This window comes from Ceratotherium simum, chromosome 24 (assembly GCF_057802395.1).
Source record: "Ceratotherium simum simum isolate JZ-2026a chromosome 24, ASM5780239v1, whole genome shotgun sequence".
Classification (NCBI taxonomy): Eukaryota; Metazoa; Chordata; class Mammalia; order Perissodactyla; family Rhinocerotidae; genus Ceratotherium; species Ceratotherium simum.
The window spans coordinates 29,486,464-29,511,185 of NC_141923.1; the positions used below are offsets into that span (position 1 = coordinate 29,486,464).

General features: G+C 42.3%; 2 protein-coding genes across 15 annotated transcripts in view; one reads left to right on the forward strand and one right to left on the reverse strand.

Moving 5' to 3' along the window:
* ENTPD5 (ectonucleoside triphosphate diphosphohydrolase 5) overlaps positions 1–4,471 on the forward strand; it is a 33,094-nt gene extending 28,623 nt beyond the window's left edge. For all 12 annotated transcript variants that reach the window (XM_087448225.1, XM_087448234.1, XM_087448233.1 and 9 more), the window contains 2 exons: positions 659–774; positions 3,443–4,471. In XM_087448225.1, coding sequence (XP_087304351.1) covers positions 659–774; positions 3,443–3,529 — 203 coding nt within the window. In that variant the 3' untranslated portion in view covers positions 3,530–4,471. The remainder of the gene's footprint in view (positions 1–658; positions 775–3,442) is intronic.
* A 2,773-nt stretch (positions 4,472–7,244) lies between these two features.
* On the reverse strand, positions 7,245–24,648 carry COQ6 (coenzyme Q6, monooxygenase). 3 transcript variants are annotated; one of them, XM_014784397.2, is made up of 12 exons: positions 24,444–24,648; positions 16,838–16,972; positions 15,695–15,753; positions 15,272–15,395; positions 12,734–12,864; positions 11,720–11,827; positions 11,569–11,631; positions 11,006–11,113; positions 8,894–9,096; positions 8,699–8,814; positions 8,361–8,527; positions 7,245–7,385 (listed from the first exon to the last, which is right to left on the reverse strand). In XM_014784397.2, exons 1-12 carry the CDS (start codon positions 24,607–24,609, stop codon positions 7,356–7,358), a joined length of 1,410 nt encoding a protein of 469 aa, XP_014639883.1. In that variant the 5' UTR covers positions 24,610–24,648; the 3' UTR covers positions 7,245–7,355. The 3 variants fall into 3 exon arrangements, with proteins under 3 accessions (XP_014639883.1, XP_087304349.1, XP_087304350.1); XM_087448223.1 differs by lacking the exon at positions 16,838–16,972; XM_087448224.1 differs by lacking the exon at positions 24,444–24,648 and having other exon boundaries at positions 16,878–16,972.
* Between the last annotated feature and the right edge of the window lie 74 nt (positions 24,649–24,722).

The following is a 24,722-nucleotide window of genomic DNA, read 5'->3' on the forward strand; positions in this document are numbered from 1 at the left end:
TAGCACGGATGTTAGCTCAGGGCTGATCTTCCTCACAAAAACAAAAAAAAAAAACAAAAAAAAAACAACAAATAAATGATCTTATACAGTGGCCCCAAAGCAGGGCCCTGAAGATACTTTCCCTGTTTTCTGGGCCTCAGAATTAATAATATATAAAGGACTTAGTTGAATCAAGCCCCAATAATAAATCATAGCAATTCAGCAAATAAACTAGGGCCCATGTACATTTGAGTAGATAAGATGTAACATCAGAAATGTGCAAGTTCTTAAGAAGCTGCAGTCTTGGGGCCAGCCTGGTGGTGTAGTGCTTAAGTTCATGCACTCCACTTCAGTGGCCCAGGGTTCGCAGGTTTGGATCCTGGGTGCAGACCTATGCACCGTTCATCAAGCCATGCTGTGGTGGTGTCCCACATACAAAATAGAGTAAGATAGGCACAGATGTTAGCTCATGGCCAATCTTCCTCACCAAAAAAAAAGAGGCTGCATTCTTGCAGAACCTGTCAGTGCACAGTTCCAGCCTCTAAGACTCCCAGGCATCTGGGAGATGGAGAATAAAAAATTCTGCTTTGTTTATTCTAAGTCTGTATTTAGAGAAAATCATACACCTCTCAGTTGGCGGAAAACTTGAATTCCACTCTTCACTCTCTCTCCCCTTCAGTGTGTGATAACTTGGAAAACTTCACCTCAGGCAGTCCTTTCCTGTGCATGGATCTCAGTTACATCACAGTGTTGTTGAAGGATGGCTTTGGCTTTGCAGACAGCACCATCTTACAGGTAAGAGAGAGGACACCAGAGCTGAATAACAGTCTTCTTATTTGGTGTTGGAAAGTAAGAGTTAAGAACTTGTTTAGTAATCAGAGTGGCTACTGGTGGAATTATGAGGTATTTTTATTCAGACTATGGACAAGGCACTGTGCAAGGCACCACGAATGTGGGAAATTATCTTGATGCAATGGCAGCTTCTAAATATATTACCAGGCAAGCTATCCCAGAGGTCACAGAGCAGAAAGGCTTGCAGCCCAAATGAAGATGCCCAAGTCACATGGTTTATTATTAAATCAATTTCAAAACTCAGGGTGAGAAGCAAGGGGAAAGAGATGGGATAGGTGAACACAGAGGATAGAGTGCAAGCAGTTGGAAGTGCTACAATTCCTGAATCCTGAGTTCTTCTGTCCTGCCTCTCTCTTTACCACTGATAGTATGGTTACAAGTACTAGAGCTGAAGTTTGATCAAGGGGGCATAAGGACAGAAGATGCCTGGGGCCACCACACAAACTTGCTCTATTTGGAGAGGCACAGAGGGAGGTACACTGGCCGGTAGCATTAGCTCACTCATTAGCCCATTAGATGGTTTAATTTGGCAGAGGACATGAAGCACCAGAAAGGTGTCACCAATGAGTGGCTTATTTAAGACCTCATGAATATCGAATGCCTTGTGTATATGTAGTATGTCATATAGATTTTATGTGTGCCTCGTATATTTAGTGCCTCTTGAGTCTTGGGTCCCACTTTGTCTTCCTGTCTCTTTCCATCTGTTTCAGTACATGTAGGATCAACTTTATCTGTAGTAACTTATTTATCTATTCTATACACATCTTACGAGTTTCATGCATTTCATTTATTTTCTTGTCTTCTATATCATAATTGAATAATTGTACATTATAGTTACAAAGATGATTAAGACGTAATCTTTGTTCTCAAACAGCATATAGTCTATTAGAGGAGATATGACAAAAATATAGCTGTGGCACAAGGCAACTTTGAACTTGAGGGTCAAGTAAGTAGACTGTACTTTGTCTCTGAAGCACGCCCTACCTTCCCTTGTGCCACACTTCCCCTTCCTGTTTCCTCAGTTCCAGATGAGTTTATATTGCCCCATTTCTTGTGTTATACAGATTTCATAAACTCATTTGTACTAAAGTATTTGGATTTAATGTGTTGTATCTGCCAAGAATATCAGTATTTAAAGTGCTTAACACAGAAGAGTTACTTGCCAGTAGAGTCATTATAGCATAGTGTTTAAAGCATGGGCTCTGTTTGCCATCAGATCTGGGTTCAAGTTCTGATTCTGCAAGCTTACTAGCTCTGTGACCTTAGATGATTTACTTCCCCTCTCTAACTTTTAGGTTCCTCATCCAAAACACAGCGATCCTTAGAGTACCTATTTCATAGAGCTGTTATGAAAACTGAGATAATGCATGTAAAGCACAATGCACGTAGTAAGTTATTAATATGGGTATTACTATTAGTGTAGGCATTTCACACCATTTGGGGATAGATTTGTGGATAAGAGAGCTCATCCTAAGCCCTCAGTACATACTAAGTTAACAACTTCCTCTACTTAAGCATCAACAATAACCAAGTCACTGAAGGACAATTTTCTGCCATTTCCAGCGCTGGCATCCTTTTAGTCTTTATGATTTCAGTGGCAGCAGAATTTAAATCATGGGTGAACAGTTCCCTGTCCCAGAGATCACTTCACTTTGGCATCTATATCCCTAGGCTGTCAGTCCAGTCCTGAGGACAGGGGAGGAGCATTTGGTGGTGGGGGGACACTCCCAATTTGACTCAGGTGTCTCAGACTAAACCTCACGATGATGATTCACACGCCATTCTTCCCAGTTTTTGGCACAGTGACTAGACTAGATTGATCAGGTCAACATAGCTAAGTATTGTGTCATAAGAAGTTAGTAGTAGAAGGAAAGACTAAAACCAATCCATTGGTTTCCAAACTTTTTTGTGTGTGTGGTGGTGGTGGCATCTTTATTCAACAAAAGCTTATGTAGAATGCAAGTAAAACTGATAAAAAGTGGAGCTCTCTAGTTGAAGCAGAGGTAGGGGGCCTGGAACTCCGTCACCATTTCGCCTCCCTTTCTTCTCTGAAGTACTTCCCAGGAATTCCTAGGATTCTGGAAAAAACAGTTTGATAAACACTAATCTATTCCCCTTGTTATGTAGTTGAGGAAGTCAGGTCTAAACTTTGCCCAAGGTCACAGAACTAACTGAGCACAACCTGGCTTAGAATGCCTTAAATGCCTTGGTTGGTTATTACTAGTATAGCTTAAGAAGATGCAGTTGCTTATAAAGTATGAATTGATAAGTTTAGTATGTTCTTTTCCTATCCCTAAATCTATTCCCAACTCCTATTATATTTAGTTTAAGGATTAGGGAGAGAGTTCAGAAGTCTGTCTAGAAGGCTTGAGTGGGGCCACTTCCTAGCCAGAAGATACAGGGATCTGAGTGGCAGCTCTAGGGGCCATAGGCCATGGCGGGAGGGAAACTTACAGAGAGGGGTAGTGGAAAGCCTCCAAGACTGGCTACTCTCAGTTTTGCCTTGGTTTGGCCATGTGGATGATCTTTGCAGATATTCTCTGCCCATGTCATGCTTACTAGAGTTGAAAATTGAATGAAAATGTTAAAACTTTTTTCTCCTCCACAACAGCTCACAAAGAAAGTGAACAACATAGAGACAGGCTGGGCCTTGGGGGCCACCTTTCACCTGCTGCAGTCTCTGGGCATCTCCCACTAAGGCCAAGCCCTTCCTCTGAGGCGTGTATTCACCAACAACCTTTTTAGAGGGAGGAGAGAGGATCAGCCATGTTCTAAGCTAGTCTGGGTACAGCCTAGACTGAAGCCCAGCAGCTGCCTTCATCAGGAGTAAGGGGCTTTTGTAGACAGGTCTTACCCTTGAGTCTAGAGATTTGGATTTAATTAATTTTACACATCTAATGTGAACTATTACCTAATCATTCTGTGTGCACAGCTGGCACCAGAGTCTAAATCTTTGAGATTCCTTGTGTGGAGAGCCAAAAGGAATAGCTTTGGAACTTAACCTTGGAGAGCCCAGAGAAAGGTCCCTGGGAACCAAAGAAAAAAATCTCATTTCACCCTTTTGAGTGCCTCATTCCTTTGAACATTTTAATTTTTCTCTTACATGCTAAACTAAGCTGAATGATTTTAATCCCATGACCTATCAATACCAGTATTTTTTTTCCTCCCTACACACTGCCCTGTCCCACCCTTATCTCTACCCACCTCCCCCGAAAAAGAGAAACAATACCTGGTTTAGCTTTTCACGTGTAATTCAAGGGGAAAAAAAAAGTACCATATCTGAAGTTGTGGGATCCTGCTTTGTGCGAGCTCCAGTCAGCCAGCTGACAGCCATCCTAAGTTTTAGCAAGATGGAAAGCAGTCCCTAACTGTGCAGATCCCAGTGTTAAGAAAGGCGGCCATCAAGTCTCTAGGGACATGTTTTGGGAGACTGTGGCTGCCTTGTATAAACCACCCTCTTTTTAATCAAGTTTTTATCAGTTAATCCCAGGATTAATGAACATGTCCAACCTTACAGGAATGTGTGTGTATTCAGTGCCAATACCTCCTAGCAGGCTAATGTGTTTATAGTAATTTGTCATCCTAAACTTTTCTTTGTATTTCCAAGAAATAAAACTATAGCCTAGCTTTTGGTCTGTGATGAGAGGCCTGTGTCTGTACTCTTCTGGGATCTAGATTTTGGTCATAGTCCCTTACAGTTTGCCCTTTTCTTCTCTCCGTTTATAGCAGTATCTCTTCCTGTCCTGGCTCCTGATCAATTTAGCTAGCATCCTCTACATTATTTGTCTAGTTCTAGGGTTTCTGATACCCTTCTTGATGATACCTAACATTTGATTTAGCTGGCTATTTTGACCCACATCAGTACAGTGGATTCTTTTTAAGTTTGAATGCTCAGAGCTCTTGATGTTGTGAATTATTTCCCATAAAATTATCTTGTACTTTCCTGCATGACCATTTGCTTCTTATCTACCCACTTGAGTGCTCTTGGACTTGAAAGATCTTCCTGTAGTCTGGCACCTTTGCCTTGGCTCTTTACCTCCAGCTCCTTTCCAGGAGAGTTTGTATCTCCTCAAACTTGTAGCTTTCACAGTAGGCTTTCAGCTTTCTCACAAAGGATGTTCAATATACCTGGCCCTCACATCAGTTCCTGGGGAACTTTATTTTTTAAAGTTATTCCATTGAATCAATAAATATTTAACATCTGTTATGTTCAAGTAACTAGACAAATTTCTATATCATCATTCCCCAAATTTTAGTTTTTATTTTTCCCAATGTGGAATTTCTTCACACTCTTCACAATGACTTTTATTATACTAAGGTCAATTATACCTATTGTCCTCCTCAAAAAATTCTTATACATAATAAAATAATAGAATCTTTACCGTTGGAAACAGCCCAAAGATATGATCCAATCTTCTGCCCATTGCAGAATTCCCATAACATTTCTAACTGGTTATTATTCAGCTTCTATTTAGGCATGTTTTAGCTCATTCCATTTGGGGACTACACTGATGTTAAAAAATCCCTCCTTATATTGAGCTGAAATCTGTCTTCTCAGTGGTCTTAGTTCTGCTCTCATCTCTCCTTCCATAGCCTTTCAATCTTTTGAAGAAAACTCCTCCCAAGTCCTTTATGGTCTCTTCTTTAACATATACCACATGGCTTCTTACCATCTTTGTCAAAAAAGTAGGGTGCTAGAACCAATCATCATACACTATACGTTGTTCCCCAGGATTAGAGCGAGACTGTTTCCTCTTGTATTCCTCTCCTCTTGCTTTCCCATGCGGTAAGCTGTTAACTAAAGACTCCTCCCGCTTGACAGGTCCAGAGAGGTTAAGATTCCCTGGTCTTTATCACCACAGCTTGTTTCTGAAGCTTTTCTTACAAATGGGCCATGTATTGTTCAGCAGACTCCTTTGGTCATCCCAAATACTTTCAGAACTCTTGGGTAGATGCATTACATGCATTATAACTCCAGAAATTCATCTACATGTATTTTGATAATCTTGATTATCAAAAGAACATCTGGAGAATTAACCAATTTATCCATTTTAAGAGCAATTTGGAGTGAGAATTTTATTTCTTAGGAAAAAACGATTTGTCTATAATGTCCTTTCTGCCCCTCAGTGTTCCTTTTGGGCCTCTTAAGGGATCCTACAGAGTCTAAATATTGCTGGTTAAGTTTCCTTTCTGTAAATGTGTCTATGTATTTCAAATACTTAGGACACGGCCCAGAACACAGTAGATGTGCTGTGTTTATCATCATCAGCATCTGAAGAACATCCTCTGTGGGTTATGGAGGTCCTTGCAAGGTGTGCCTTAAAATTCTTCCTATCTTGCCTGATTTTGTTTGCATACATTTGGAGAGTCCATGGTCTCCTTATCTGGGCTACCTTGCCCTTTTCGTGAAGAATGACCTTTTTTCCCTAGTGACCTTTCTGGATTCTGCCAGTAGTCAGTCACACAGCTTTTCACAGTAGCTGCCATCTTTTCTTCTGGGCACATTTTTCCTGAGATTCCAGGAAGCTTTGTGACATTGTTACTTTTTTACTCTAGTACCTTATAAAATTTCCACATTTGCCTGAAAAGCTCTCCTGTGGTAACAAATTTCTCATGCCTTCAAAAATTATTCCCAAGAATAGCTTAGCTTGGTTCCAAGCAGACAGTTTGTCATTTCATCTTCAAACCACTTTTTGGTGAGATGTTCTTTACAGTATACAAAATCGAATGGACCTAAAAATCTCTTCAAGAGGCATCTCTGATACTCTGAAGGTTATCTTCAAAAACCCACAGCAAAACACCACACCCCACACCCAAGTCGGCCACCTGTCTGCCACCAAACATGAAATTCTGCTGCTAATCAGATTTTTCCTTTTGACCTAGTTCCTGAGGTCTTCAAACCTGTGCAATGAAATTATTTATTGTCATTGTTACTGAACAGACAATGGTGTCCCAGAGAGGAACCATAAATAAAATTGAAATCTGGTGCTGTAATGAGGAAGTAATAACTAGCATTAATAAGATTCGGTTTTCTTTTCAGAAAGTCCAGTGCACCTATAACAAAAGTTAAAACAATTTGTTTAATTGCATTCTAATGTTAATTTTAAAACAGTAATTCTAACAAAAATGTATCAAATATTTCTAATTATCAAAAACCACTTGTAAAATTTATTACCAGCATAAAAAAACCAATTGTGTAAATCTCTTTAGAAAGGATTGTTAACAAGTGAAAATGAAAGAGACAGCACCTCAGTGATTTGTTTTAGTAATAAAAAGCTCTTTTCAACTAAATCGTGACAGTCTTCCTTTGGGGTTTTTTCTTGACTTGGTTGATATGCCCTCCTCACAGCAAATTACCACTCATTTTTGGGGGGTCCATAGGCCCATTAAGCAGAGGAGAAAAATAGACTGGAAAATTCTAAGGTAAAGTAATTTTATTAAATTAAATTAAATCTTCAGACTATATGATGATCTTGGGAATGGATGTTCTTTTGTCATCCACATAATCTCCAGAAGGGGAGCATTCATTTGCTTGCAAAGGCCATAATCTGTTCCTGGAGAAAAATGAAATAAAGTGAGTGATACTCTGACACTGTAAAGTTTGAGGGCAGGTGAAAAAAATACTTTAAAATATCCAAAGTGATTAATTAAAGCAAAAACTAAGCAAAAGATCCAGATAGATACTCCTCCCAAAAGTCCCTCCAAAGTGTCTTTATTTTTATTTATTTGGTGAGGTAGATTGGCCCTGAGCTGATGTCTGTTACCAATCTTCCTGTTTTTGCTGAGGAAGATTGGCCCTGAGCTAACATCTGTGCCCATCCTCCTCTATTTTGTATGTGGGACACCACCACAGCATGGCTTTTTTCTTTTCTTTTCTTTTTTTTTTTGTGAGGAATACTAGCCCTGAGCTAACATCCGATGCCAATCCTCCTCTTTTTTGCTGAGGAAGCTGGGCCCTGGGCTAACACGCCCATCTTCCTCTACTTTATATGGGACGCTGCCACAGCATGGCTTGACAAGCAGTGCATCAGTGTGCACCCAGGATCCGAACCTGTGAACCCCAGGCCGCCGAAGCGGAACGCGCACACTTAACTGCTGTGCCACTGGGCCAGCCCCCACAGCATGGCTTGATGAGCAGTGTGTAGGTCCGTGCCTGGGATCCAAACCTGTGAACCCCAGGCCACTGAAGCAGAGCACGTGAACTTAACCACTATGCCACTGGGCCGGCTCCTCCAAAGTGTTTTAAATGGAAGTTTCTCAGAAAAGAAGCTGGCTGAGCAGCAAAAGTAGCTTAAACATCTTTATAAGTCCCTGTTGACTACTTTAAGCCCTTCCTTATATAAAGTTACTGCTTAGTTGTGGGCCCCAGCACCAACAAGCCCACCAAGGACTTTTTGCTCATAACCACTGGGGAAGGTAGACAGAGAAACATAATTTTACAGCCAAGAAAATTAATTCAAAGAATTTAAAAGTCATTGGAAAAGTCATTCCTCAGCAAGGTTCTTGGAGAGCCATGACCAACTTCTTACTTTGAGTGGAGATACTGCATTTGTGGCCTGCAAGCCCCATGTCCTGAGCAGCACAAGTGGAGTGGCCCTGGTGGAATAGAGCCTTTTTAGTAGGTCAGTAGCAGCCAGAAGAGCAGTGTTGTGACGTTGTCTGTCTGTTTCATAACCTGTGAGGTGGCTCATGGAACCTGGAGGAAAGAGGAAAGGTTAAATCCCTAATCCAACAGTGAAGTTTTCTTTCCTAGCAAACCAGATACATTTATGTCCACCACATCTGGCTACTGAGGGCCATTTTGGGATCCTGATCTTGCCTAACCACATGACTTCTGGATAGTTCTCTAAGGTACCTGAATCCTTACCTAAGTCTTTCCCATTGAAAGCTGCAGTACTGAGGTGATGGACCAAGCTGCAGATATCCCCAAAGCCCATGTTGACACCCTGTCCTGCAAGTGGATGGACTCTGTGGGCTGCATCCCTAAGAATAAAGCAGAGTTCAGGTGTGGCCTCCAGGAGCAGAGTGAGACGGGAGCAGCCCCGCTCTCTTATTATCTTACCCAATGAGTGCCATCCGAGGCCGGACGTACTCAGCAGCATGTCCCAAGCCAAGAGGAAACAGTACTCGGCTTTTGGCATCCACCCTGGCTACACTTGGGGGCAGCTGGCGGGCTGAGACCTTAGTGGGCTTCAGAAAGGCAACAGCATAGTGCAGCATGGTGCCAGCCGAGTCGATGAAGTCCGTGTGGTTAGCATCACTCCACTGAGTAGCATGAGCCACAAAACAAACAAAGTAAAATTTCATCAGTGACTAGCAAGGAATTAAAAATTCAACAAGGAAAACCTTTTTATAACCAAAGCCAAGGGTAATGCTATCTATGCTTAAACTGATCTGGACCACAAGTGACAAGCACCTCAACATGCAAAACATAACTTCCCATCACTCCCCACAGGTTTTAGGATCAAGCCAAACTGCTCATGAGCTGCCCCTGCCTACCTCTGAACTTCAACTTTCATTGGTCCCCACCCTCAATAACCATACGCCAGCCACGAGGTAGCTCATTCTGCAACATCTCCTTGCCTCCAACACCCCCCTCTGCTTAGAATGTCCTCCCACTTCTAGTTCACCAGGATAACATCTCAGAGCATCCAGAAGCTGTCATCACTTTTCGTAAACCTCCCTCCAAACCCTCCTGTGTGTGTGCGTTTTCCTCCTCTATGCTCCCACAGCATCTTATGCATACTTCTACCACTGAATCGAAATTATGTATCTTTCTCTCTCACTTGACTATGAGGTTCCTGAAAGCAGGGACTGTGTCTCATTTGTCTCTCTATCTCCAGAGCCTTCTACATAGAAGGCACTCGTAATTGTTGCTGAATGAACATGCTACAAAGGCCTGTGCCAGGAATACGTGGTAAATGACTCAGGGCCGGCCCTGTGGCTTAGCGGTTAAGTGCATGTGCTCCGCTGCTGGCGGCCCGGGTTCGGATCCCGGGCGTGGACCAACGCACCGCTTCTCCGGCCATGCTGAGGCCCACATACAGCAACTAGAAGGATGTGCAGCAATGACATACAACTATCTACTGGGGCTTTGGGGGGAATAAATAAATAAATAAATTAATTAATTAATTAAGTGACTCAGAGAGGGGTAGCATTCACCACTTACCTTGGAAGCCACTTTAGTACGTTCAGTTCCTTTTATTCTTATTGCTACTACAGAGCAGTGGTGCTCAAGTTCTTCAGTGTAAACCACTGTTAAGTCATTAGTAAGGTTGTGGAGTTTGGTGGTTAAAAGCACAGGCTTGAGGGCCAGCCTGGTTTCAGAATCCAGCTTTGCTGCTAGATGCATGACCTCAGGCAAGTTACCTGTCTCTCTAATGAGCGTAATAATAGTACCTACCTCCAAGAGTCACTGAATTAAATACACGCAGAACTCTTCACCTGTACCTGGCACATAGTAAGCACTCGATCAATGTTACCAATTACTACTACTAGTGAATTTAGATAAATGTGGCATTTAAGCTCCAAAAATATGGGTGCCCATATTATCTAAAGGCTGTGTCTACTCCAGAATAATTATTACCATTTGTTGAGCACCTATAATATACCAGGTATGTTCCAAGTATTTTACATAAATTCTCATTTTAAATGTCTTTAGACTTTTATTATTATTACTAATTATTATTATTATTAAACCCTGAGAGGTTGGTGATACTATTTCCATTTTTCAGGAGATTAACAGGTAGAACCAGTATTGGACCCATGTCTGTTTACAAAACTTACTCTTACCCTCCCTGCTGAAATGTGCTCAGCCCCACCCTGGGATCATTTCTGATGAATCAGGCTTCAAAGGTTCAGGTAGTTGGGACCTAACAAGAGCTGTTCAAAATTATCCAACTATTACAGATTCATAAAAAGTTACTTATCCAAGTAACTACCACCCAGACAGCTGTTTTCAGACAGCACAACAGCAGCCTACAACCCTCAGAAGAGCACACGAGTTATTAATTTCTATTGTTCTGCATTTCCCTGAATGCCCTCCTTCATGTAATCCAGATCAAGAGTTATAGTTAAAGGGGCAGCTGGTTGGTTATTCCTTTTTCCTTATTCAAAACCACCTCTCTGTATCTACCCCTGCAACACATCATCAGCTGGACAAGCTGATACTCACAAAGGCAGAGTTAATGGCATCCACAAACTTTTCCTCATCCATGCTGACCAGCTCTGCTGCATGTTCATGGGATGTGGACCAAACCAAGGAACTCAAGGTGTCTGAGAGCTGTGTCAAAAGAAAAACATCAGTACTAAGGGCTAAAACTTCTGTTCTTGGGAGCTCTCAAGCATAAAGTAAGATAAGAAGAGGCAACAAAGCTAGCCTGAGCATATTCCCTTGAAACCAGAAGACTGAGAGAAAGTGAAGTCTTAAAAGAGAAAGGCTGGACATGTTTAAGCAGACTAGCCAGAAGGACTTCATTTTTTTTTTTTTTTAATTTTTTGTGAGGAAGATCAGCCCTGAGCTAACATCCATGCCAATCCTCCTCTTTTTGCTGAGGAAGACTGGCCCTGGGCTAACGTCCGTGCCAATCATCCTCCACTTTATATGGGACGCAGCCACAGCATGGCTTGACAAGTGGTGCATCGGTGCGCGCCTGGGATCCGAACCCGGGCTGCCAGCAGCAGAGCATGCGCACTTAACCACTACACCATGGGGCCGGCCCCAGAAGGACTTCTTACCGGGAGCAGAGCAATGGGTCCAGAGGGAAGAAATCTCTGCCAAGCTACATTGTTTTCTGTGGCCTACAATAGAGAGAAGAGTTTTTGTGAGAAGTACCTAGTACCAATTAAACAAAAGTAGGGTCCTCAGATGGTGGACTCAGGATCTTACCTCGGATAAATGCAGAGTAGCCACAACAGCAGACTGGTCATAGTTCCAGCTAACATTCTGGATTCCAGCAGCCTGCCGTACTCCTGAGTTGTGACCATCTGCACCGATCTGCATGGAGACAAGAGCCTGCTAAGTCTTACAACCTCTTACATAAGTGAAACTGTTCCAGAAATTTGTCTCTGCCTCCTAAAAGTTTTCTCTGGTTCCAACTGTTGGCAAGCCCATCTGTGGCAGGCAACTTTTTATTATTCCTGCATCACTCACAGCCCTAAAGGGGCAGCCTTACATATGTGACCCCAGCCTCAGCTAATGGACCAAAGTTGGACATCTGACCCAAGAGGTGCCAGCGATAGGTTAAACTGAGCCAAATTCTCTTGATATTTGAATTAACAATAAGGGGCCGGCCCGGTGGCTTAGCGGTTGGGTGCGCCCGCTTCGCTGCTGGCGGCCCGGGTTCGGATCCCGGGTGTGCGCTGACGCACCGCTTCTCCGGCCATGCTGGTGCCGTGTCCCACATACAGCAGCTAGAAGGAGGTGCAGCTATGACATACAACTATCTGCTGGGGCTTTGGGGGAAAAAAATAAATACATAAATAAATAAAAATTATGAATTAACAATAAGGCAAGCACTGGAGCTGAACGGTCCTCATGTAAGGTTAGGAATGGCTGCCATGGAAAAGGGGAAGCTGACGAGCAGACAGAGAGAAACAGATGCAAGGAGATGAGTGACTGCAGGACTCCTGAGAGGGAAAGAACAGCTTCAGTTTCTGACACTCTGGTTCCTGTCCCTGTGAGGCTGGCCATCCTTTATTTCATGACCAGGAGATTGCTTCCTGTATAGGATTTACAAGACCATCTTAACTTGAGCTGGTTTGAGTGGGTACTGGTCTTACAACCAAAAGTTTTGCCTAAAATTAACTTCAACTATAGCTTAGATCTAAAACTAGAGGCCCTAGAATCTAGGATAAGATGTGGATATGCAAGACCCCTGGCAAAATAAGAATCTTCAACTACCAACAATTTGGTCTGGAGGGTGCTGCCATCACCTAGGGTAATATGAACCCAAGGGCTGGAGTCTGCCATGGGAAACGGATAAGGCCAGGTATAGCTGACTGCTTTGCTCCTGTAGAGAACCGTCACTCGGTCTATGGAGGTCAGAAGAGAAAAAAACAAAACATTAGAAAGGCAGCGCACACAGGATGAGCCTAAAGCAAGGTCCCAGGATAGCTGTCTCTTATCATTTACTCCTAAACAAGAAAAGTAAGATCTAAAAAGTAACTCATGTGATCAATGCTATGGTCGAGAGCTGAAAAATGACAGAAGCCACAGGGATGAATCAGTGTCAAAAAAAAAAAAAAGTAAGCTCTCACTGCCTTACCAGCCTGCACCAGGCACTCTTTCTTCCCGCCTTCATGCTCCTGCTCCTCTAGTTTCACTCTATACCTAAATGAACCCACATGTGCTTTCAGAGTAAAGAGGGTGGGAATACCATAGACTCAAACCAGTTTTAGATTTCATAAGATTTTTCTTCTGGAAATCATGTTATTTTCCTGATCATAAAAACGATATGCTCACTGCAAAAATCTGAACAACAAAGAAAGGTTTAAAAGGGGGGATAAATCACCCTTAATCATACCACCCCCGAGACAACTACAGTTAAAGCTTTGCCAAATAGCTTTCCGGATGATTTCCTATGTGTGTATATGCACATACACCCGCACACACACTCACACACACAAGTGGGATCATAGGACACATACTTTTTTCACCAATATATATGGGACATGTTTCTGAGTGACTAAATATTAGATCTAAATTATCTTTAAAAGCTGCACAGAAGTTCATTACATGGATGAACTACTATCCTACATCAAAAAGCATTTAAGTTGCTTCCAATTTTTCTCTCTCTAGAACAACCCTGAAATATTGGCAAATCATATCTGATAAGGAATTTATATCCAGAATATATAAAGAACTCATAAATCAAAAATAAAAGGACAGGGCCGGGCCCGTGGCTTAGTGGTTAAGTGCACGCACTCCGCTATTGGCGGCCCGGGTTCGGATCCCAGGCGCGCACCGATGCACCGCTTCTCTGGCCATGCTGAGGCCACATCCCACATACAGCAACTAGAAGGATGTGCAACTATGACATACAACTATCTACTGGGGCTTTCGGGAAAAAAAGGAGGAGGATTGGCAATAGATGTTAGCTTAGAGCCGGTCTTCCTTGGCAAAAAGAGGATTAGCATGGATGTTAGCTCAGGGCTGATCTTCCTCACGCACACACACACAAAATAAAAGGACAAATAATCCAGTTTTAAAATGGGCAAAAGATTTTGAATACACATTTCTGCAAAGAAGATACACAAATAGCCAATAAACACATGAAAAGATGCTCAACGTTATTAGTCATCAGGGAAATACAATCAAAACTACAATGAGATACCATTTCACAGTCACTAGGATGGCTATAATAAAAAAAAGAGAAAATAAGTGTTGGTGAGAATGTGGAGAAACTGGAACTCATATATTATCGGTGGGAAAGTGAAATGGTGCAGCCTCTTAGAAAAAGTTTGGCAGTTTATGAAAATGTTAAACACAGAATTATTATATGACCCAGCAATTCTACTCCTAAGTATCCACCCAGAAGAAATGAAAACATATGTCCACACAAAAACTTGTACACAAATGTTCGTATATTTGTAATCACCAAAAAGTGGAAACAACCCAAATGTCCATCAACTGATGAACAGATAAACAGAATGTGGTCTAGTCACACAATGGAATACTATTTGGTAATAAAAAAAGAATGGAGTGCTGATACATGCTACAACAAGAATGACTCTCAAAAATGTGTTAAGTGACGGCTGGCTTGGTGGTGTAGTGGTTAAGTTCGGCACGCTCCACTTTGGCTGCCCAGGGTTCACGGGTTCAGATCCTGGGCACGGACCTATACCACTCATCAAGCCATGCTATGGCAGTGACCCACATGCAAAATAGAGGAAGACTGGCACAGATGTCAGCCCAGGGCCAGTCTTCCTCAAGCAAACAGAGGACTGGCAACAGATGTTAGCTCAGGGCCAATCTCCCTCACTAAAAAAAAAAAAAAAAAAAAAAAATGCAGTGAAAGAAGTCAGACATGGAAGAATACATATTGTATGAGTCTATCTACATATAGGAAATATCCAGAATAGACAAATCCCAAAAGACAGAAAGTAGATTAGTGGTGCTAGGGGCTGGGGGTAGGAATGAGGAATCACTGTAAATGGGCACAATGTTCTAAAATGATAGTGTGATAATGGCACAACTCTATAAATATACTAAAAATCATTGAATTGTACACTTAAAATGGGTGAATTTTATGGTATGCAAATTATACCTGAATAAAGCCGTAAAAAAAGAACCACCCTGAAATAACCGTCAGAGGGTTTCTTTATGGTGAACACTCAGTATCTGTAAAAGGGATCCTTTCTTCCAGTAAGTACTAGAATAACTGTGAAGCAGTTCACCTTCCAGAGAGTGAAAGGAAGATGGAAGAGATGGGCGCCTCACCTGACACAGCCTCCAGCTGCTTAGTGAGGGCATGCATGATGACATCATTCTCCACTATATAGCCCATGTCATCTAAATTATCCTTATCAAACATTATCAGGGCCTCTGAACAGGCGTCCCACACCTGGAAACACAAAGGGAAAGATTATATTATAATCCAAAGAAAAGGAAACATTACTCCAATCAGAAACAGCATATTGCTTTCCCAAGTGACAGAAGCAGAAAAATCACAATTTGTCAGTCCCTCTGGCAGGATATAAGGTAAGAAGAAAATTCTCTTGGGAATGCTTCCCCCAATTCCTTAGACTAGTATGAACTTTGTCTGATTCTTCCCACATTCACAGAAAACCTGGAGAATGTGGACACCAATATCTTCACACAAGGCAGACCAAGATATCTTGCCAAAAGTGATAAAGGAGGCACCTGCATTCGCCGAAAGGCTCTGTATCTCATGTTGCAGATGTGGTCCCAGGCACCAAAACCTATAAAAGAAAGAATCGGTATACAGACCAGAGCAATCTCATGGGGACCCCACATCCCTCCTGGGCTCCCCTTTATCCCTCCATCCTGTTAAGTAAGAGGTTGTTTTCAGTGTTCTCCAATAATAGAAAAATACTCTCCACTTCTATCCTGTTTGATGCTAGGAGCTAAGCTACTCTGTTCCCCAGTTCAGATTATACAGGATGAAAAAAAACCCAGCTTTCATGACCAAAAGGTCAAATCACCTCAAAGTAGGGGAAATAAAAAAGGAAACTAAACCCATATTGAAACCATCCCATTGAAGTTACAAACTCTCTGGATAAAGACTATTTTTTGTCTTTGAACTTTTTTAACTCTTTTTTCTAACGCCACAGCACTAAACAGACTCACTCATTGAGGAAATGTTTACTGAGCACCTACTATGTGTCAGATACAATTCTAGGTACTGAGCATGCAGTGGGAACCAAACGGACCAAGTCCCTGCCCTTCTGCAGTTGACACTCTAGTTGAAGAGATAAACAATAAAAAACAAACACATACATAATGTCAGGCAGTAGTAAGTGTTATGAAGAAAAATAAAGCAGTATAAGGGGCTAAAGAGTGATGGTAATTTCAGATAGGGTGGTTCTAGATAGGATGGGCTGAGGGAGTAACATTTGGCAGAGGCCTAAAGACAATTTTTTAATTGTTCCATGTGGACACATCCATCTCTACCCCAAAAGCATTTAGCATGCAGGCTCCCTAGCTCCCTAGAGGGTGGACTCTGGGAATGAAGAGGGCGCTGCTACTAGACATGAATGGTCATAATTAATTCATATAGTTTCAGTTCCACAAATTCATGATGACCCAACATCACTAATGAAGTCTACATGATGGATCCACACGTCCCAAGGATGTCTTCCTCAGAGTAGGAGTTGATATATTAACAATTTCAGGGGTCTTCATCTTCAACTATGCACTAGATTACCAAGCCGACCCCTCCTCAGTGAGCTCCCTCCTTGCTCACTCTGGTGACCCTGCCCCTATGGGACACACTGGAAAGCCAAGAGAGGAGACTGGTTCTATTAGAGAGGATCTTCTACTCACTACTGAGAAGGGTTGCGGAGCCAGGGGAAATGGAGCTGACCCTGTTGCTGTAAGTTTCTGGCAACTTCTCCAATACTTTCTTTGGACCTGCTTCTAACAACAGGATTTTCTTGTCACAAAAGTGAATATCATATCCTAAAAAAAAAAAAAAAAAAAAAAAAGCAACACAGTATATCATTTTAGGAAAATCAGAATTTATTCCCTTTCTCATTTCCAAGAGAAGCCACAAATTAACTAAATCCTTAGCCCGCAGGATACAATTTTCTTACAGGGCACACAAAAAGGAAACACCGTGTGGAGTATTTCAGCCATGCAAACCACCCTGCCCATGACTGTAAGGCTTCTCCAGACAGTCCAATATGTGCCATGTGCAAAGAAGTAAATAATGGCAAAATCCATAACAAGCCAATAGAATTCCCTACAAAGGAAGAATGAAGTTAAAAAAAGAAGGCTGTGGGCTGGCCCAGTGGCACAGTGGTTAAGTATGCACACTCCGCTTCAGTGGCCTGCAGTTCGCAGGTTCAGATCCCGGGCACGGACCTATGCACCACTCATCAAGCCATGCTGTGGCAGGCGTCTCACATATTAAGTGGAGGAAGATGGGCACCGATGTTAGCCCAGGGCCAATCTTCCTCAGCAAAAAGAGGAGCACTGGCTACAGATATTAGCTCAGGGCTAATCTTCCTCACACACAAAAAAGGAAGGCTGTAGTATTTGGACACCAGATATTTCCAATCTTGAAACTATTATAAAGTCACTATAAATTACAAATCCTGTTCAACAGAAAAATAGAATTAATAAACAAAATTCATTGCAACCTCGAGATTAAATAAAGGATAAAAAATTATAGTTTGGAAAAGAAAAGGAAACGAAGCCAAAAAATACATCAATTGTGCCTATAGATCTGGCCCTAAAACATCTGTGTAAGGAAGTTAAAAAGGGGACTTGGGGACTTTGTTACTGGGTGACTGCAGCACAGATACAGTCCCTCCAGTGTCGCAGAGAAAGACATAGGGAAACAATAAGCAGTGAGTCGCTGCTGCCAAGAAAGGAGAAAAAAAATGTGATGCGATTACCAGAGAGAGAAGAAACACTAACGGTTTTACTTAATGATGAAGGAAAACCCACAAACCTCTACTCTCTGTATATTTTGGAATCTAAAGGAGAAGAGTGGCACTATTATAACATACAATGAAGGAAGTGTGAAAATCAAGTAGAACCGGCAGTGAGCAACGCTGAACGGACCAGGTGGACCCGCGACCCATGCTGGCGGCAGCAGCACAGCAGTTTTGAGTTGGAGGATGGCAGCAGGGGCCAGAGAGAGGGCTGCTTTCCGGCCCATCACACCTCTATGCCTTGAACACCTTGATCTAGCAGTAGCCACTCCACCAGAATGCCAGCCTGCCACCTCTACCCTCTGGATCCTACTCACTCAAGCCTCACCTCCTCAGCAGTGTTCATACCACCCACGCACCTCCTCCGCTAGGATAGGTCAGCTGCTTGTTCCTCTAGGGGAGCTTTCATTTCATTCTTCCTTCTATTCGTTATTTACAAATCTCTTCTTTGCTAGATTCTAAATTCCTTGGGGACAGGAACCATTTCTTTTCTTATGGCTTCTCAATCCATAAAGTAGATACTCAATGTCTTAACATTTTCTTAACTGAGAGACCAGAAATTTAACAGGAAAATCATTAGATTTCCAAACACATTATAAAATATAGCCAGGTTTTATTTTTTAGCAATTTAATGTAACATTTTAGGAAACTCGTTTGGAGAAAAAATACTAGAGAATATAATTTACAAATAACAATGTGAGACGGAAATATAGATACTTCAAGCCTACAACATAAACTAACGTGAGTTTGAAGATGAAAAGAATCAAGGAAAACATAAACTGACTTATGGGGGAATATGAAGAGCCTACTGGAAATTTTTCACTTTTAAAGCAACCCTCTAAAATTAAGTGGATACTGAAATAAAAAGTAAGGTTGATCAGCATATAAACTATTGACAGAGAATATTCTTTGAGATATATGATCAAGGGGGAAATTAGCACACACAAAATCCCAACTAGGTAGTTTCCTTGACTCAACAGGAGAAAACGGCCCACACCATACCTGCCTACGAAAAGCTGAGAGGACCTGCCAAGGAAAGCCTCCATCTCACACTGCTCAGTCTCAGCTGTTGTACAGGAAAAAAGCAGAGGCTTGCTCACTGGATAAACTGCATGACCGATATGCAAACCTCCCAGAGCTTCAACTTTCACGTTTTAAAATTCAGTATTATCTCTGAGCTTTTTAAGGAAATTAGCTGGGGTATGAATAGCTTTTTTTGTAAACCTGTGTTTGGTAGTTCTGACTGACTTAGAGCAGTGATTCTTACAACCTGGTGTACTCTGCCTGTGACCTTTCTTTTGTAAACTTAAACAGAGAATTCTGTACTATAATTGTCTGTTAAAGTCACTCCTGACTTTAATACTTCTGTGGAAGAGAGAAAAATAAATAACTACAATACAGAATTCTGTTCACGTTTATAAAAGAATTGCTGCTTTCTCTCCTTGAAGGGTGGGGGAGGAGGGTGAGAAAAAGTACAAAATAGGAAGGAAAAAAGTTAATACAAGGATAGCAAAACACCAATATTGTAACACTAAAGTTTTAGTAAGATTAAAATTTTTTCAGGGCCGGCCCCGTGGCTTAGCAGTTAAGTGCGCGCGCTCCACTACTGGCGGCCCTGGGTTCGGATCCTGGGCGCGCACCGATGCACCGCTTCTCCGGCCATGGTGAGGTGGCGTCCCACCTACAGCAACTAGAAGGATGTGCAACTGTGACATACAACTATCTACTGGGGCTTTGGGGAAGAAAAAAAGGAGGAGGATTGGCAATAGATGTTAGCTCAGAGCCGGTCTTCCTCAGCAAAAAGAGGAGGATTAGCACCGATGTTAGCTCAGGGCTGATCTTCCTCAAAAAAAAAAAAAAATTTCAGGTACATATCATACAGAATTGTATAAAAATTTAAGAGGTAACGTCACTACAAGACAATTAAGCTCTTTCCAGTGTTTCTCGTTCTCCAAGTGTGGTCTTCAGATCTCCTGCATCCATCCCTGGAGGTATTTGTTAAAAATACAGGCTCCTGGGCCCCATTTGGACAAAGTGAATCAGAGTCACTGGAAGTGGAACCTGGAATCTTCATTTTTAAAATGTGCCCCTCAAACTGGTAACAATGATTGCCTCTGAGGAGAACCTGATGGCTAACAATAAAAAATTGAAGTCATGGGGCCGGCTCTGTGGCCTAGCCGTTAAGTGCATGAGCTCCGCTGCTGGCGGCCCAGGTTCTGATCCCGGGCGCACACTGAGGCACCGCTTGTCAGGCCATGCTGTGGTGGTGTCCCATATAAAGTGGAGGAAGATCGGCACAGATGTTAGCCCAGGGCCGGTCTTCCTCAGCAAAAACAGGAGGATTGGCATGGATGTTAGCTCAGGGCTAATCTTCCTCACACACATAAAAAAAATTTGAAGTCTTACTTTATATGCTTTACAAACTGCATACCCTATACCCTTTTGTATTTCAAAATTCCCTTTGAATTTTGTATATGTGCCTGTCTTAGTTATTCAAAACCCCAAAACAAAACAAAACAAAAAAACAGAGGTGCTTCTTAAATGCACTCAAGCCTTGAGAACCACTATTTTAGCCCATTTGCCAATAGGTACAACCAAAATGGCTGTCAGGGAGCAACAGCCTATACCTGCCAGAAAGTTTTGTCTGTCTCAAAAAAGCTTTGTATCTCCTAATTACCGACTTTTGAGTGCAAGTTACTTAACCTTTTGGAGCTTTAACTTACTTATCTGCACAATCTACAATCAAGATTATTATGAGGATTAAATAAAAATGTATGCAAAATACTTTAAAAGATGCTATCCATAGCAAGTGTTCAATAATTGATAACAATCTTTTATATAATTACTTTGAGACTTAAGCCCACTAGCTCATACAAAACATTACCTCCCACAGTTTCCTAGAAGAGGAGCCATCTGAGGAAAGATGTGGTTCTCACCTCCTGATTCTGAAGTCAATAAAGACTGTCACACTATTAGTGACCTTTAATTTGTGAGGCCAGAAAACTCAAATCCAGTTTCTAAAAGTAACTGTACAGTTGTTAAAAGCAAACAATCTGGAGTTTGGTGGCTGGGGTTCAAATTCTGACTCTGCTATTGCCTGGCCGTGAGACTCTGGTCCTTAATTAACCTTGTTTCCTCCAATAAAATATGAAAATAATATCTACCTCACAAGGTAGTGGAGCAGCCTAAACTATACATGAAAAAGCAATCACCTTATACATAAAGTTTAACTCAAAGTAGATCATAGGCTTAAAGTTAAGCGCTAAAACTATAAAATTCTTAGGAAAAAACACAGGAGTGAATCTCTGTGACTTTGAGTTAGGTAATGATTTCTTAGATATGACACCGAAAGCACAAGTGGTAAAAGACTGATAACTTGGACTTTATCAAAATTAAAAACTTTTGTGCTTCAAAGGACACCATCAGGAAAGTGAAAACACAACCCACAAAATGGGAGAAAATATTTGCAAATAATTTGTCTGATAAGGGACTTGTACCCAGAATATAAAAAACTCATAATAATAATAATAAACTCAATAATAAAAAGACACATAGCCAAATTTAAGAATGGGCAAACGTTCCGGATAGGCATTTCTCCAAAAAAGATCTACAAATGACCAATAAGCATACGAAATGATATCCAACATCATCAGCCATTAGGGAAATGCAAATCAAAACCAGGAGATAACACTTGACACCCACTACGATTGATACTGGCCCTGATTATCAGTTCCCCTACATTAAACCCAGAATATATGGAGTTAAAACCAAAGGCACTCATCCTCTTTCCCTGCTTCTCTAAGTTACATTCATGTGTAACTATTGGTTTTTTTGGTATTCCTGAACTTCACAAGGCAAACAGAAGTTACTAATTGTTAAAAGCCCAGGTGGCCTCAAGCTGGGCTCACACTGATGTTTTGGCTCATTACCAGTTCTTGAGGTTTGTTACAGGGAAACCGACATCAAAAAGCTAAAGCTTCTCAGACCTCAACTCCTTGGCTTCCTGGTGCCAGAATCCACCAGCCACTACGGAGACAGAGATAGTTGAAGGACACCCACCTGCAATTCCCTTATCCGCCAGCCTCCTCCCTGCAAGCAGCCTCACAAGGCCAAAGGCAAACTGGTGAGAAAGCACCGACCCACAAGGCCACAGGCTCCCCCTTCCTACTAGCAGCCACATTCCTCACAACCTTTAAAACCCCTTCCCTCCCAACTTTCGGGGAGACGAGACAAATTTGAGAGCTCTCGTCTTCTGGCTGACATCACCCAAAATAAAAACTCTTTCCTTGCCATAAGCCTGGCGTTCTAGTTTATTTGGCCCCTCTTGTGTGGCGGGTAAAGAACCTGGGTATGTACCCGATAACATGCTGACTATAAACAAAAAGACAATACAAGGGCTGTCCAGGACGTAAAGAAATTGGACTCCTCATATATTGCTGGTGGGAACAGAAAATGGTGCAGCCACTTTGGAACACTGGCAGTTCTTCAAAACGTTAAACACAGAGCTAACCATATGACCCAGCAATTCTACTCCTAGAAACTGTGGGGGAAGAGGGAGAATCCCCCTCTGCTCTTTCCCTTAAGGTTCTTATGGCTGGCCAAATAATTAACAAACAGGTTAGCAGGAGAAAATAATACCAAGTTTAATAACATGTATACATGGGAGAAAGCAGGGACACTGTGTTTCTCAACACAATAGCAGAAATTCTCGTCTTAAATACCATGTTCAGCCAATGACAAAGGAGGATGCTGGGGGTGGAGAGAGTCAGTTACAGGAGATTACCTCTAAAGCACAGTAAACAAGAGTAAGGTTATTATGCAGATTTAAGGCTTCACCTTCCATGGTGATAAGTCTCTAGAAATGAGGCCATCCCCCCTCTTCCCAATACAGAGAGGGAGATATCTTTACAAATGGAGATTTCCCTTATAAATGTAAATTTTTGTCTGGCAACTCCTCACAGGGCCATCCAGAGTATGTGGCCAGAGAGACAGAATTTCTGTCAAGATGGGCTTGTTGGTGCCTTTCCTATTGTAACATCTATTTTACAGCCATCAGATAGAAGATCTCTTCCAGGAAGGAGTTACTATGTCAAATTCTTTAGGCAGTTAGTGGGGGAGGTCAAATGTCCCTCAGAGAAAACAATCAAGGTAAAGAGATATATTTCAGGGTGGCCAAATCTTGATCTCCCACAGAATATATCCAAGATAAGAAAAAATATACGTTTACACAAAAGCTTGTACACAAGATAATAGCAGCATTATTTATAATAGCCCTGTAGGGGAGGAAAATAAATCCTCTACTCTCTCTAGGTCCTCCTGGCTGGGCTACGAATTAAATTGACACAACAGAGAATAACAGGAGAAAATCAAACAAAGCTTTATAACATGTATACATGGGAGAAACCCAGAAAAACTGGGTAACTCAGCCAGAATGGCCGAGGTTGTCATCTTAAATAGCATTTCAGCTAAAGACAAAGGAGGGTGTTGGGGGCAGTGGTTTGGGACTTCAAAGCGGAGGAAGCAATTCATATGGAAATGGAAAAGCAAATGTCTGGTGAACAGAACTTTGATAAGAATGGGCTTAGCAAAGACCCTCACAGTTCACCTATAACCAGAGTTACCTATGGTGATGGCCTGTCCTGGGGACAGGCTTTTTATTTTAAATGTCTTTTAAGCAGTTACAGGGGAAGGTCAAAGTTTCTTTCAGTCTTTTGTTCTATTAAGGCAAAGAAACGCATTTTGGAGTGGCCAATTTTGATCCCCCACAGCCCAAAAGTGGAAACAACTCAAATGTCCATCACCTAATGAATGAATAAACAAAACGTGGTATAGCTACACAATGTAATATTATTTAGCAGTAAAAAGGAAAGAAGTACTGGCACATGCTACAACCTGGATGAACCTTGAAAACATTAAGTAGATTCCATGTATATGGAAATGTCCAGAAAAAGCAAATCTATAGAGATAGAAAGTACATGAATGGTTGCCTAGGGTTGAGGAGGGTGGGGGGAAATGGGCAGTGACTACTAACGGGTTCCAGTTTCTTTTGGGGGTGATGAAAATGTTTTAAAATTTATTGTGGTGACGGCTGCACAACTGTGAATATACTAAAAATTATTAAATTGTATGCTTTAAATGGGTGAACTTTATGGTAGGCAAATTATACCTCAATAAGCTGTTAAAAACAAAACAAAACACCTAGCTCAATGCGACAATGCTTGATTCCTTCTAACTGTGCCCATAACTAAATAATCCTGGGCGGGTCTGTTCCCCGACGCGCTTGAAGGACTCCTAAGGCCCCTCCCACTTTTGACCCTTCAGAACTCTGAAGAACCAACGCTTGCCTTGGGGCCCTGGGACTCCCCTGGGCAAGGAATGAACCACAAGATCCGCCACGCTCAGACGTGAGGCAGAGTGCCAGGGCTCCCACAGTCCTCATCGCTCCTCCACGGCCCCACTCCCCGCCATTACCGGCCTAGAGATGCGCTTACCCAAGGCACAGGCCATGGCGGCGCCCACCAGGCCTCCACCCGACACCACCACATCGTACACGGTGTCTGCCGAGGCGCCGGACCACCTCCGGCAGGAGAGCAGCGGGCCTCTCCGGGGAGCTGCTGGTGCCGCCCCCAACCAGCTCACAGGCAGCCGGGCCGCCATGGTGCCGATCTGCACCGTGCAAGGCGCCCCGCTGGGCCCGCCTGCGGTAGCACTTCCGGAGCAGAGCCCTCCAATCACTTACCGTTTCAGCCGCCGCCTCAGAACCGGAAGTA